The sequence below is a fragment of the Spea bombifrons genome, chromosome 3, assembly GCF_027358695.1.
Source record: "Spea bombifrons isolate aSpeBom1 chromosome 3, aSpeBom1.2.pri, whole genome shotgun sequence".
NCBI lineage: Eukaryota > Metazoa > Chordata > Amphibia > Anura > Pelobatidae > Spea > Spea bombifrons.
The window spans coordinates 121,013,715-121,028,296 of NC_071089.1; the positions used below are offsets into that span (position 1 = coordinate 121,013,715).

At 49.1% G+C, this 14,582-nt stretch overlaps 1 protein-coding gene across 1 annotated transcript; it reads right to left on the reverse strand.

The window, feature by feature from the left end:
- Positions 1-1,292: 1,292 nt before the first annotated feature.
- On the reverse strand, positions 1,293-13,076 carry LOC128484644 (zinc finger protein 135-like). The gene is made up of 8 exons (XM_053461114.1): positions 12,848-13,076; positions 9,236-9,319; positions 5,962-6,088; positions 5,607-5,711; positions 5,207-5,320; positions 4,304-4,408; positions 4,054-4,167; positions 1,293-2,470 (listed from the first exon to the last, which is right to left on the reverse strand). Exons 2-8 carry the CDS (start codon positions 9,272-9,274, stop codon positions 1,614-1,616), a joined length of 1,461 nt encoding a protein of 486 aa, XP_053317089.1. The 5' UTR covers positions 9,275-9,319; positions 12,848-13,076; the 3' UTR covers positions 1,293-1,613.
- Positions 13,077-14,582: the final 1,506 nt, after the last annotated feature.

Sequence of the window (14,582 nt, forward strand, 5' to 3'; positions counted from 1 at the left end):
GCTAGCCCAGCCTCTACATGAAGCCACTCCCCCAGAGGAGGGAGCCATTCAGGTATGGTGCTCGGGCGTTGGGAGCTGGCATTCCGAAGCTCATAACGCCCCCCCCTCCCAGAAGCCCCGGGACGGGGAGGCTGCCAACAAAAAAACGGGGTGCTAAAACATAAACACAACATGAGGAGAAATATGAGATCAGACGGTTACGGGACGGATAGGTTAGTCCTACGGAAGGAAGCCCACCACGCGTTTTACAGAAGACAGCTGAAGCACTGGGGTGAAGGTGCTGGGAAAGCGATGGGTAAACCGGATAACGTGGAAGCAGGAACCATACCTACAGGTATCTTCTACGGGAAGCCATTACCAGGACAGCGTAAATCAGGTTATACGGGGGACGGGATGAAGATCGGGGTCTCCGCGGGGAAGGAGGAGGCTGATGGCTGCTGGCGAGACGTCTCACTTGGTACAAATATGTCAGATTTATTATACTCTTGACAAAGGACACAACACAGTCTCACGCATGGGGGGGGCTGGGGCGGAATCATTAGCCACGGAGATGTAGGCGACTTCACCGTTATCCTCTCCCAGCCTTCACTGCGCATGATGAAAGGCCAATCCCAGGGAGATTCTCCTGTGGGAAGGGCTGAGCTGTGCCCTAGATAATGTATAGTTAATGTAAAGAGATATCTGGGGTCCGCCTGCTGATTATAATATACCTTGTACAGGGCTGGCTCTGCCCTTCCTGCAGGAGAAGCTTCTGGAATCGACCATTCATGACGTGGAGTTAAAGTCACTTAAAAGAAAGAGTACCAGAGCTAGCGGTTAGGGTTTAAAGTTAGGGGGCGGAAGACTGAGACGTTATGTGAGAATATTTTGCTTCACAGAAAGGGTAGTAGATACCTGGAATAGCCTTCCTTTGGAAGTAGCATAGGAAAAAAAAACCCAGAAAAGTAATTCAGGAAAACCTGTTCATAAAGCGGTCTTAATGAATTAAGTAAAAATGGGCCAACTGGCGTCAACAGGCAGAATTATGTCTAGGTAAATGTGGAAACATAGCTGTGAAAAGCCCTGCCCGGCTCAGGTGGAGGTGAACCGGGAGGGTATTTATGGATGGAAGCAGAAGTCAGTTCAGGTTCTAGGACTCTACCCACTGAAATATAGGTTTCTGGTGACATCTCCTGTGGACAATGGAAGCCATCTTCTGGGAGGGTCCATTTACAGGAAGTGATGCGAGTTTCAGGATTGAATCAGCTAAAAGAATACATCAGCCTGTCAATAAATTATCCTCTAAATGACTCTTTGGAAGCAACCGCTGCATGCAAATTTATAAAGTTCTACCAATAAAAGGTGGAGATCATGGCTGAAAACATGGCATGGCTTTAAACAACAACCCCCCCAAAAAAAGTGATGGAAAGTTTTAGACAAACAAGAAAGCGGACCGGCTGGGAACGCGAAGCCACGGAGACCCTGCGTTGGCCAGTTCCGTGTTCTCGCGGCTCATTCACGCGGTTTGGCCAGTGTTGTAGTCTCATAAGTTTCTGTCCTGGCCTTAAACCATCTTGGAGGGGTCTGTGACGACGTCTAACGCTAAAGTGCAGATTAATGAGCAGCAACACGCATCATTTTTCGGGCCAAAGAGTCTTCCAGGTCAGCTTCCTCCGCTCCCCTATGCGTTGGTGGGACTTTTGGTGGCCGAGGAGGCTGGTCTTCTGACGGAAGCTCTTGCCGCACTCGAAGCAGACGAAGGGTTTTTCCCCTGTGTGAGTCCGCTGGTGGACGGTGAGGTGGGAGTTGACGCTAAAGGTCTTGTGGCATTCAGGACACTGGTATGGCCTCTCTCCCGTGTGCGTCCGTAGATGGACCTTTAGGTGATAGGACTTTGTGAATCTTTTACCGCACACCTGGCACCCGTACGGCCGCTCCCCAGTGTGCGTCCTCTGGTGGACCTTGAGGTGGGCACTTTTGTGGAAGCGTTTCTCGCACACGAGGCACTTGTAGGGCCTCTCTCCTGTGTGGATCCTCTGATGGATTTTCAGTTTGTAAGAATTAGAAAAGCCCTTCCCGCAGTCCCCACATATATATGGGGCTGGAATAACCGGACATCCCCCAACCAGCGTGGCTGAAGACATCGGTCGGATATAATTTCCCCCCCCGTCTATCTGTGGCTCACAAGTCCATGGCGTGTGGGCCGTCTGGTGTAAAAGCAGGGTTTCGCTTTCGCTGAAGCTCTGCTGGCACTCTGAACACTGGAACGCCCTCGCGGGTGTAGGACTCGAGGGGTCTGTAAAGTCGTACGCACACTGGGACACGGACCGCTCCACTCCAAAGAGGGACCGGCACTTGCCGGGGCGGGGGAGTCGTATGGGGGATGGGTTTTCCCACTCCTCCTCGAACGTGTGAGAACCGTTTTCTAATATGACATCTGGCTGGAGGTCTGGAAGGAAGTCCTCGGTGGGGCTGCCTAAAAAGCCGGTATCTGTAAAATGTAAGACAGACAATTAAGAGTTACGAGGTGGTCACCCGGTGGAAGACGTGGACCATCTGCCTCTAGTATGAACTCTATAGAGGGGGCTACACTAATGAAGCAAGGGGTCTGACTTACTAGCAGCTCCCAAAGCCCTTTCCCAAGCCTCATGTTCTGCCAGCGCCATTGCCCATTGTGGGTTTAACTTGTGAATTAATTGTATCCTTTAAGTCTTCTGTTTCATTGATTCCTTCACAGAGGACATTTTGGAGGAGCTTGGTCTGCCTGAGACTCTCCATCCATCAACACCATGGTTCTTTATAACTCAAAGATCTACATCTGTTCTAGCGACCCAAACCTTTGAATTTTGACCCGTCTACCTGCTTTTTTTTGGATGTAATGTCGTTTTCGAAATCTAGATCGCGGAGGAGCAAAAGAGTATGGCAGTGAATCCTACTCTATGGAAAATTCCTCATCTTCAAGGCTTGGGCTGCCGGTGCAGATGGTTGAGGGTTATCCTCTTGGATGATGGCTGAGCGCAGGACCAAGGACTGGACTTTCAAACCCTGACCTCGGAATGCTGTAAGCAGGTTTTGTAACTTGAACTAGAAGTGGATGGACATCCTTGTGTAATGATTCAAGCTGCGTAGTTAAAAAGCTAGCACGCAGAAGCTTCGATTAGGCGGAAGGCAATGTGTGAGGCTCTTGGAGACATCTTGATGCCGGAAGCCCCACCTGCTGGGGTTTTTGGAACATACTATCTTACCTTGTGGCTTTATAAGGTTCTAAGTAAAGATAAAAGGATCAGAACAGACCCTACAAGGACCCTGTGTTTTAGCAAAGCGCTAACCTGAGGTTGTACCCTAATGCCCTAAAATGTGTAGTTCTTGCCTCGTGTCTCCTCTTCAGGAGCTACACCACATATAAATATGGCCGGGTTCATTCTCATTACAAATAAAAACTGTTGGAATCCTCCATGAACGGTCATCTTTAACCTATCTCTTGGACAGCTTTTAAAGGACGGTGCATCCTCTTAGGTGGTGAGGTTTTAAAACCATGTCCTAACATAGAGACCGTTACCTGTCCCCACTGCCGTTAGCCAGGTATGTAAAACCCACCCTAAACACTTTCCGAGAGGGAGGTTCACCTGCCGAGAAGAAGGCAGAGGAGCTACAGTCATGGGAAGAAGAAGATGACTAGCAGCTGGATAGAAAAGTAAAAGGGCGTATAACCCCTGAGTCCTGCCTCCAGGCGGGTAAATAAGGATCGAAATTGTCTTGGATGCCCCCTATAGAGAAGGAGTTGGAAGTTCATTTTATTTTGTCCCCGTCTCCAGCTTTGACTTTGGTTCCGCAATGTGGAATAGACAGAGCGTAAAGAGATTGGGGATTCATTAAAATTCTAAAAAAAAATAATAAATAAGAATATTTTTTCATTTTTTAAACAATATTTGAATTTTAAGGCTGGAGGGTTGCATTAATAAGTTTTTGTTTTGTTTTTGGAAACTTTATATTGCTTTAGATGTGAGAGGTACGCCACGGTCCACTCAGCGTGACGGTGTTTAGACGTTTCCAGACAGAAGTGAAGATACCCACCCGGGTGCTCCTCTCTCATGTCTTCCTCCTGATCTGTTTCTTGGACGTTCAGCCAGAAGGGCTCAGCATCTCCGTCGATGGTCACGGAGATACCTGATCCCATAGCCGTGTCACCTGTGGACGGAAAAATATATTGTCTCCAGTCTACATCGTCTGTACCAAGCCGTGAGCACAGAGCGAGTTGCTCTGCTGAGGAGCGGCCATGGTGTGCGAGCGGTATTTTGTCGCTTTTACCGTGAAAGCCACTTACTGTCCGGTCTATCTCCGTCCTGGGGTTGTGGCTCGGGACAAGCTTCAAACACCAACTCATCCGGCTTTATTCGCAAGAATAGGTCTGGCTTAACCACAGGGAGCTCTGAGCCAACACAAAAACACACAAGGTATCAGAGTGACACACAAAACAATACACAAACCCACAAAGTAGAGCCCTGCGCGGGACTGTTTTCTTAATCCCGCTCCCGCTGAATATCTGACCATTACTGCCCTCTCCCGCAACCTATGTGTCCAATCCCGCCCGCTCCCGCAAACATCATTCACAAACATTCATTCACTCATTAATTCACAGATACTCATTCACTCCCTCATTCACAGATACTCATTCATTCCCTCAATCACGCATACTCGTAGCTGACAAACACACACAAAGTATCAGTGACACATGTATCAGAGTGACACAGTCAATGCAAACAAACATGGGGTTTCAGAGTGACACACAGACACGGGGTTTCAGAGCGACACACAGACACGGGGTTTCAGAGCGACACACAGACACGGGGTATCAGAGTGACACGCACACGTGTCAGACGTGTTTTGTAACTGTTGCTCCGTATGAGTGTTCAGAACTTCTCTGCGTTATCCCGTGTTTGGGATTGCTAGATCTCAGAGGGTATTCACTACGTTCTGTGGGGTAACGGCCAGTCTGGGACCTTGCGTCGTCCCTCTGTGTCTTCTGCATGCTGTAGAGCCCCGGACTCCCCGGACTACCTGCCCCGTATCCTTTCCCACACCTCACAAAAGCTATACTAGGGGCATTTCTGTGCATACATTAGCGCCTGCTCACTAACGGATATGTACCGAGCTGTGAACGTGCGTTCCTATCTGTGTGGAATCACCTGCCTGAAGAAGAGCCCAATTATCTACCCGTATAATACACCTGAGCTGGGGCTCTCCGAGGCGGCGGGCTGCTCTGGCTTCTGGGAGCCGCCGAAATCCTCCTCCACCACTTCCCGGATCCACAGGGAGATGTCAGGGTTAAAGACGGGGGCACCTGGGTACAGAAACAAACAAAAGAAAAATACCAGTCCAGCATCGATGGGTGTGTGAGCTCTGTGGTGGAACAGGTGTATTCTCCTTGGGAGCTTCCCGGTACAGGCTGAAGGGTATGATGGAGCTGTCCTACAAAACATCCAGCTTACTGGCACGTTAAGCAAACCCTAATAAACCTTTCATTATCTGATGGAACGCACAAGTTTAGGAATGAGGGAAAACGTTCGCATTACTAAAGAGTTATTTCCAGGAAGATTGCGTTGAGGGTGACGGGGTTGGTTCCTCACCTGCCGTGAGCATGTTCTTAGGGTTCCTCGCTTGGTCACCGCGCTGCGCCGGACCTTTTATCTCCTGCACCCGCAGCAGCTGTTCCGGGTTCAGAATTGTGTATCCTATTTTGAGGAGGTAGAGATTTTAACTCAACAGATCCTACGCCAGAGCAGCCATTCCCATTCCATGGAACGGGCATCGCAATCACACCTCAAACGAAGAAAAAAACAAGTCACGGTTCTGGCCAAAGTTCTGACTGGTCTGGCCAATGCTGGCCTCAAACTAAATCAGGTGGGCTTACCCAGTTATACTCAACACTCGGCAGACCAGAGCTTGTGACCCAACCACGCGAAAAGTTACAATACCTCTTACCCATGGCCAGGAGAGCCGCGTGGATCTCGCGCATGACGTTCTTGTACATCTCCTTCTGCCAGTCCTCCAGCAAACCCCATTCCTCCATGGAGAAGCAAGCGGCCACGTCGTGGAACGTCACCAGAGCCTAGGTCGGTAAAGCAGCCGCCATTAAAACCAGATCCAAATGGCGGTGGAATGGATCAGAGTCTCTACCTCTTTTTTTACTTATAGCTGGGGTCTCATCAAATGCTTTTTTACGTAAGTGGCAATTCTGGCAGTATGGGGGCAGAAGACGTCTACTGGTAGGACAAATAAAATCCTTCGGGGGGCTTCAAATCCCTCAAGAGTCAACCAATCCATGAAAGTAATTCCAGAGCTGGCCTAAAGTTCTGGAAGAAGACCCCCAACAGCGCTAAGAAAAGGACCCCGGTTATTAATATAATAAAAACATCTCGCTGCCAAACTAGTATAATCTATTGCGGCCGGGGCAAAATATCCTTACTGGGTTACGCATGGGGGGTGATTCTGGGGCAAAGCTTTCGGAATATCTTTATCACTACGGCAGCCAACTGTCCAAGAAACAGGAAGATTCCATAGATAATACCAATTTCAACATTTTGCTCCAGAATCGCTTTAAAAAAAACGTTTTTAACATATAAATGCCGCTGTGGGGTATTAGGACAAATCAGGTTGAGGTATTAGGACACACTGGGGAGGGGTGTAATCAGGACACACCGGGGTGGGGTATCGGGACACACCGGGGGGGTATCGGGACACAGCGGGGTGGGGTATCGGGACACACCGGGGGGGTATCGGGACACAGCCGGGGGGTATCGGGACACAGCGGGGTGGGGTATCGGGACACACTGGGGGGGTATCGGGACACAGAAGGGTGGGGTATCGGGACACACCGGGGTGGGGTATCGGGACACACCGGGGGGGTATCGGACACACCGGGGTGGGGTATCGGGACACACCGGGGTGGGGTATCGGACACACCGGGGTGGGGTATCGGGACACACCGGGGTGGGGTATCGGGACACACCGGGGTGGGGTATTGGGACACATTGGGGTGGGGTATCGGCACACATCGGGGTGGGGTATCGGGACACACCGGGGGGGTATTACGACACTTCCCCACTCAATTAAATTTTTATTTCATTTTCAAATTTCAATTTAATTTGCATAAAATTTACTCCCAAGACACAGTGGAGACGTTTGAGGAAAAAGCGGAGAACGGATTGAGTTGCATTTTACGTAACATAGATGAGAAAATCAATAAATTAATTAATAATAAACAAATGTAAGATTTTTATTAATATTTCTCGTTTTCTGTTTGAATGTAACGAGAGTTTTCACATCATAAAATCTTTCTGTCTTTTTGTCTCACTCCAAATCCTTACCGCAGCCGGGAAAATCACCCAAAATATCACACGACTGACAGCAACACGACTGACAGCAACGGCTCCAGATGGAGATAAAGGGGGTTTATTGGAACCAAATGAGATAAAACCAACATTACTGTATACAGCTCGGGGGGGGGGGTTATATTACTGTATACAGCGCTGGGGGGTTATATTACTGTATACAGCGCTGGGGGGTTATATTACTGTATACAGCGCTGGGGGTTATATTACTGTATACAGCACTGGGGGTTATATTACTGTATACAGTGCTGGGGGTTATATTACTGTATACAGCGCTGGGGGTTATATTACTGTATACAGCGCTGGGGGGTTATATTACTGTATACAGCGCTGGGGGTTATATTACTGTATACAGCACTGGGGGTTATATTACTGTATACAGTGCTGGGGGTTATATTACTGTATACAGCGCTGGGGGTTATATTACTGTATACAGCGCTGGGGGTTATATTACTGTATACAGCGCTGGGTATTATATTACTGTATACAGCGCTGGGGGTTATATTACTGTATACAGCGCTGGGGGTTATATTACTGTATACAGCGCTGGGGGTATATTACTGTATACAGCGCTGGGGGTTATATTACTGTATACAGCGCTGGGGGTTATATTACTGTATACAGCTCTGGGGGATTATATTACTGTATACAGCGCTGGGGGGTTATATTACTGTATACAGAGCTGGGGGTTATATTACTGTATACAGCGCTGGGGGCTATATTACTGTATACAGCGCTGGGGGTTATATTACTGTATACAGCGCTGGGGGTTATATTACTGTATACAGTGCTGGGGGTTATATTACTGTATACAGCGCTGGGGGATTATATTACTGTATACAGCGCTGGGGGGTTATATTACTGTATACAGTGCTGGGGGTTATATTACTATATACAGCGCTGGGGGGTATTACTGTATACAGTGCTGGGGGTTATATTACTGTATACAGCGCTGGGGTGTTATATTACTGTATACAGTGCTGGGGTTATATTACTATATACAGCGCTGGGGGTTATGTTACTGTATACAGCGCTGGGGGGTTATATTACTGTATACAGCGCTGGGGGTTATATTACTGTATACAGTGCTGGGGGGTTATATTACTATATACAGCGCTGGGGGGGTTATATTACTGTATACAGCGCTGGGTTGTTATATTACTGTATACAGCGCTGGGGGTTATATTACTGTATACAGCGCTGGGGGGTTATATTACTGTATACAGCGCTGGGGGTTATATTACTGTATACAGCGCTGGGGGTTATATTACTGTATACAGTGCTGGGGGTTTATATTACTGTATACAGCGCTGGGGGTTATATTACTGTATACAGCGCTGGGGGTTATATTACTGTATACAGCGCTGGGGGGTTATATTACTGTATACAGCGCTGGGGGTTATATTACTGTATACAGCGCTGGGGGGTTATATTACTGTATACAGCGCTGGGGGTTATATTACTGTGTACAGCGCTGGGGGTTATATTACTGTATACAGCGCTGGGGGTTATATTACTGTATACAGCGCTGGGGGTTATATTACTGTATACAGCGCTGGGGGTTATATTACTGTATACAGCGCTGGGGGGTTATATTACTGTATACAGCGCTGGGGGTTATATTACTGTATACAGCGCTGGGGGTTATATTACTGTATACAGCGCTGGGGGGGTTATATTACTGTATACAGCGCTGGGGGGTTATATTATTGTATACAGCGCTGGGGGGGAGGGTTGTAGCTCCAGGTATAGGATAAAGTATTTCACATCCCGGGGGAGTCGCGGGTTGGCAGGAGACACGTGACACGTATGAAGCGCAGCACGCCGGGGTATACACACGGTTATGGCGTGTACTGCTGTCGTACCCGGACTGAGACTTGCTGTGGGAGGACGCTGGCATCCATGGCACCGGGTCTGCCTCTGTCTGTAAAGGGGGTTACACCACCGCTCTGCGGACGAGAAAGAAAACTCCATTACCCGAACACATCCAGGACCATCGCGCTGCCGGCGGGGTTATTCCTCCCCAAAAACCCTCTTACAGGGGGCTGGCAATGTCCTACAGCGTCCACTGACCATCAGCCCTTATTCATTATGACTGTGCTTAAAAGCCCATTAGGACCGACAGCTATGTGGCAGGGACACGAGAGATCAGCCCGTCTACCGACAGCCTAAAGCCCCCCCAGCATCACCGGCGTCCTGCTGATCGCTTGTAACAGCCCTATATATATATATATATAAGGAACGTCACAGGGGGACAGGATATCCCCGGCAGGGGCTGTTGGGCTCTCCGGTTGACCTCCCCCTGCTGTCCGATTGCACGCATTGCGATCAGCAATCCAAGTCTATGGAGCCGTGCTTGCTGATCACAGTGCAGGGGAGAGCGGAGGGAAGAGAGTGAGAAAGATTGACTCCTTTTATCAAGAAGTAAAAAAAAAAAAGTAAAAAAAGGTTATTTTTAACTAAATATAAATAAAAACTCATAGAGTGAGCTCAGGGATCACAGGCAGGCATCACAAATACTCGAGATCCCTAAAGAAAATTGCCAAAAACATATATTTGTTTAGCTTTTTATTGTTTTGTTGTTTTTTGTTTTTTTTTTACCAACTAGCACTATTAGTATTTTTTGTTTGTTTCTATGGTTTCAAAAGAAAGCTCTACTTTTTCAGAAAAAAAGGACGCGGAAATTAGACCCACATAAGGGAAAACTGGCAAAATAACACGCGGCATGGGGGGGGTAAAAACCCCTCGGCCCTGAAGAGGTTAAACATTTAACTGTGTCGGATATTACATTCTCAATGTGGCTCCCAAACCCCAAAATCATTTAAACCAGGTAAAAAAAAACACAAAAAAACATTTAATTAGAGCGGGATTTATTTAATGGGATAGACATACGGCTCCTGAATCTAAGACGAGACCAACGCCTGATTAAGGTTTGAGTCGTTACAGCTGGGGGCCGGATGGGGCCGATCTGCTGGCATCCGCGGGGTGCCTGTGTATAGGTTACTGTATAGCTCCCTGTCATTCCATAAAAAGGTTTGTCGAGATACTGGAGCTGCTTAGCAACAGAGTCCTGCCGTTCTTCCAAAGCTCCTCCTCCATATATTACATCACATCGGTCTGACCTATTTCCCAAGATGCTACGTTATTCCGGAAAACAGGTCTCGCTTTACGGTCTGCCGTTCACTGGGCGGAGCCTAAGTGCTGAGTGACAGCATGACGCGATAAGACCCGGTGAAAAGACCCCATCTTCATAAAATGCCGAGGGCTCCGTTCAGGCATCGCAGCACAGAAACCACGCACCACGGACCACACTCGCCAGCCGCTTCCGAGGGGTCTTCATCCACCGCCGGAGCGCTTGGTCATACAGAGCAACGCCACAAAAAACTATTTTCAACCCATTTTAATTATTATGAAGAATCAGCACCTTAACAGCAGGGGGAGAAATAGTTTAATGGGGAGGAATAATCACGCAGATCCTGAGAACAGGAAGAGAAGGCGGCTGCTCCCGTGATACACGCACAGAGCGAGTTTCTCACACATACATGTCACGTAATTTAATGTGGAAATATAGTCACGCGGGTTCATTTATTCAGCCAGATCTGGGGGGGGGGGTACAATACCATACACAAAGGGTTAAGCGGACACAGGCCTCGATGAAAGATGTATGAGTTTTGCAGCCCGTCAGAAGACCGCACTTTATTGGATGGAGAGTTGGCTGTCATACGTGAGAAGATGCAGGAGGCCGGAGGCCACTCCCGTTATCATTCTTCCGAGGGGCCCGGTAGCAACACGCGTAGCCTCCCGCCCTTCCTCCTCCAGGCACGCGTTGCCGCGGGTAACGGGAACTTCTGCCAAAGCTTCTCCTCTCTAATCCAAAGTAGACTTTTTGATACCTACTCGCCGTCTCTCCCCCACCTTCCCCGTCACTGTCTCCCAGGAGGTTCCATATCTGATGCCCCAAGCTGGGGTACCGCCTAACAATAAGGGGACATTATGGTCACCCTCCGTCCCCTTCCCACTCCTCTCCTTACTTCAGTGTCTCCCGGCATCCCCTCAGCACTGCCATGTCCTCTTATTATCCATCAAGCCTCTCCCGAAGTGCCCTCACCCTACCACCTTTCACCCCTTCCGCACTGTCCATTTGCCCTGACATTTGTGCCCGGGGGAAAACTCGAAACCCCCCACTCCTTATTTGGCCAGCAGTCGCCCCTCGTTGGCGGTTCCTACAATCCCGAGCTGCCCGACCCTTTCTATATCTCCTCTCATTCCTGACACGTTTCTCCCACGTTTTGCCCTCTCTCTTCCTGCCCTGTAGGTGGACGTCCGCAGACCAATGGGGCGAGAACCAGATCCACCCTTCGAGGAGGACGATGGGCCATCTTATCGCTGTTACCATCGATAATGGATCCCACCTCTTCTGAAGCACCAGGAGGAAGTGTGAAGCCACCTAATTTAATCTCCAGATCCTTGGGGGAAACTCTCCGCCAAAGCCAAGTCTCCCATGAGGTGAGCCTCCATTTGTGATGAAGATGACGATACAGGAGGAGGGGGGATATGAGTCTCCAACCCGAAATATATAGAGAGAAGTCATCAGAGAAGCGAGATGGCCCCCCCCGGCAAATCAACGAAGCTCTTCATGACCCCTCAATGAGAATATAGTCTAATTATTAATTAAGATAAAGGTTTCCATCCTTCTGTAGCTTGTGAGTCACTCTTTCTAGATGGTTCTGTAGAGGGGCATCAACTATAATAACGTTCTATCCAGAACGGTCTCGGGGTTATCTTGTGACTGCGATCTCCGGGGCTGTCTTAATGGCTATAATACAAGAACCCATACGCTCCCTTCTCGCCAAGGGTGCAGAGGATGTCCCTGAAGAAAGTAGCAGATACATAATGTAGTACCGGGAGGAGGTGATGCCCAAGCGTTGGTGGTAGCAGCGGAGCCTAGCGGTGCATGGAGATGGGCGGCCCCAGGGCCGAGGGCGTATCGGCATGGGGCCAGTATTGAGGGAGTGGTTGTCCTATTATAAGTGGGCAGTATTAGTTGGAGAGAGCAAAGGATTGACCCAAATGTTGGTCCTAGTGTTGGGAAAGTTTTGGGTCATACCATTACTGGAAGGCAGAGAGGGGGAGATCCCAGTGCTAGCAGGTGAAAGGCTGAGGAGCAATACCGCTGCTAAAGGCTAAGAAATGTTTCCATTTTTGGGGGGAGGCAGCAGAGAAATGTTCCCATTTTTTGGGGGGCATGGGGTGGTCTCAGTCGGGGGTGGGGCAGGAAAATGTTGCCATTTTTGGTGGGGGCAGGGGGTGGTCCCAGTGTGGAAGTGAAAGGAGTTAGGCAGTTGTTGAGTGTTGCAGAGAGGCAAAGGAGTAATCCTTATTGGGGGGGGCAGGGCAGTTCTTATATAGGGGGTGGGGGTTCACAGGCCCAGATGTATATAACCCCCCCATGCACCCCGAATATGCACTGCCCTTACCTGCTCCCCACTTGCTGCAGATCAGCACACCTCCAGCCGTAATATTAAGTATCCAAAGGTAAAAAAAAATAAGCAGGGGGAATTTCTTCTGCGCATGTGCAAGAGAGAGTGTCTGCAACCTGCGGGAGTGCGCAGTACAGCGGCCGGTGCACAGAGCGCATGCGCGGAGCGGCGGCCTCAGTCCCGTGCGCGTCCACTCTGACCAAAGTACGCACGGGCTCATCGGCCATCCGCGCTACTACGACGCCATCTTTGTTGTGGGCAAAAACCTCTTTTGCCCTCAAGTTCGCTGTTTCCCCGCGGAAACTCGAGACATTTCTTCCCAAACCTTCTAGATTATGAAGTCTGCGCCTGTCAGGGTGCCGGGTCCCAAGTGTAGATATGCTATAATATAAATACGGAGCAGTCACCATGGAAACCGAAGGGAAACGCTCCTGCTGATGCGTGCCAGGTTCTTATAAACATACAGATTTCGCTGCAAAGAACCCTTGGCCAGACTTTAGAGCCCAACGACGGAGGTGCAATAAACAGCTCTCACTTGGCACAGATACGCTCCGGAAGGGGTAAATGCTGAATATCACAGCAGAGATTTATGAAGTATATAAGTGGAACAGCCTCCCAGCACAGGTGGTAGAGGGTAATACGGTGAGGGGATTAAACATGCATGGGATAGACATACCGCTCCTGAATCTAAGACAAGACCAACGACTGATTAAGGTTTGAGTCTTTACAGCAGGAGAAACGGGCGACTAGACGAGGGCCGGATGGGGCCGATCTGCCGGCGGGTTCTGGGTAGAAGGGGGGGGCACGCTGGAGGCTCTTGGGGGGGGGGATTTGCAGGTGAAACAAGCAGTTGGTATTTTTATATTCAGCACTGGGGGCCCTTTTGGTGGAGGCCACGGCGCCCCCTCTGCCCCGCGGATAAGAGACGCGGTGCGGGGGCCGGTGAGTGACATGAACTTCTATAATAAGCGACCCCGGGGGGCCAGCCAGCCAATACTATGCATTATATAGGGGCCGGTCTCTCATTTATCCATACATTATACAGGGGGCCGGTCACTGATTTATCTATACATTATACAGGGGGCAGGTCACTGATTTATCTATACATTATACAGGGGGCAGGTCACTGATTTATCTATACATTATACAGGGGGCCGGCTCGCTGATTTATCTATACATTATACAGGGGGCCGGTCTCTGATTTATCCATACATTATACAGGGGGCCGGTCACTGATTTATCTATACATTATACAGGGGGCCGGTCTCTGATTTATCCATACATTATACAGGGGGCCGGTCTCTGATTTATCCATACATTATACAGGGGGCCGGTCTCTGATTTATCCATACATTATACAGGGGGCCGGTCTCTGATTTATCCATACATTATACAGGGGGCCGGTCACTGATTTATCCATACATTATACAGGGGGCCGGTCTCTGATTTATCCATACATTATACAGGGGGCCGGTCACTGATTTATCTATACATTATACAGGGGGCCGGTCACTGATTTATCTATACATTATACAGGGGGCCGGCTTCTGATTTATCTATACATTATACAGGGGGGCTGGTCACTGATATAACTATACATTATATAGGGGGCCGGCTCGGTGATTTAACTATATTTCACTGTACATTATACGGGGGCCGGCTTAGTTCTTCCTCTCTCCAGGGCCAAGGAAGCAATCAGCTTTTACCCTGCAGTATAGACCCCGGATATTTA

Excerpts from the sequence above, each read along its gene's own strand:
- LOC128484644 (XM_053461114.1), bottom strand. The coding sequence starts at position 9,274 with ATGGATGCCAGCGTCCTCCCACAGCAAGTCTCAGTCCGG. Across the intron at positions 5,712-5,961 it reads CGCGGCTCTCCTGGCCATGG|GATACACAATTCTGAACCCG; the intron begins GTAAGAGGTATT and ends TCCTCAAAATAG. Across the intron at positions 4,409-5,206 it reads CTCGGAGAGCCCCAGCTCAG|AGCTCCCTGTGGTTAAGCCA; the intron begins GTGTATTATACG and ends GTGTTGGCTCAG.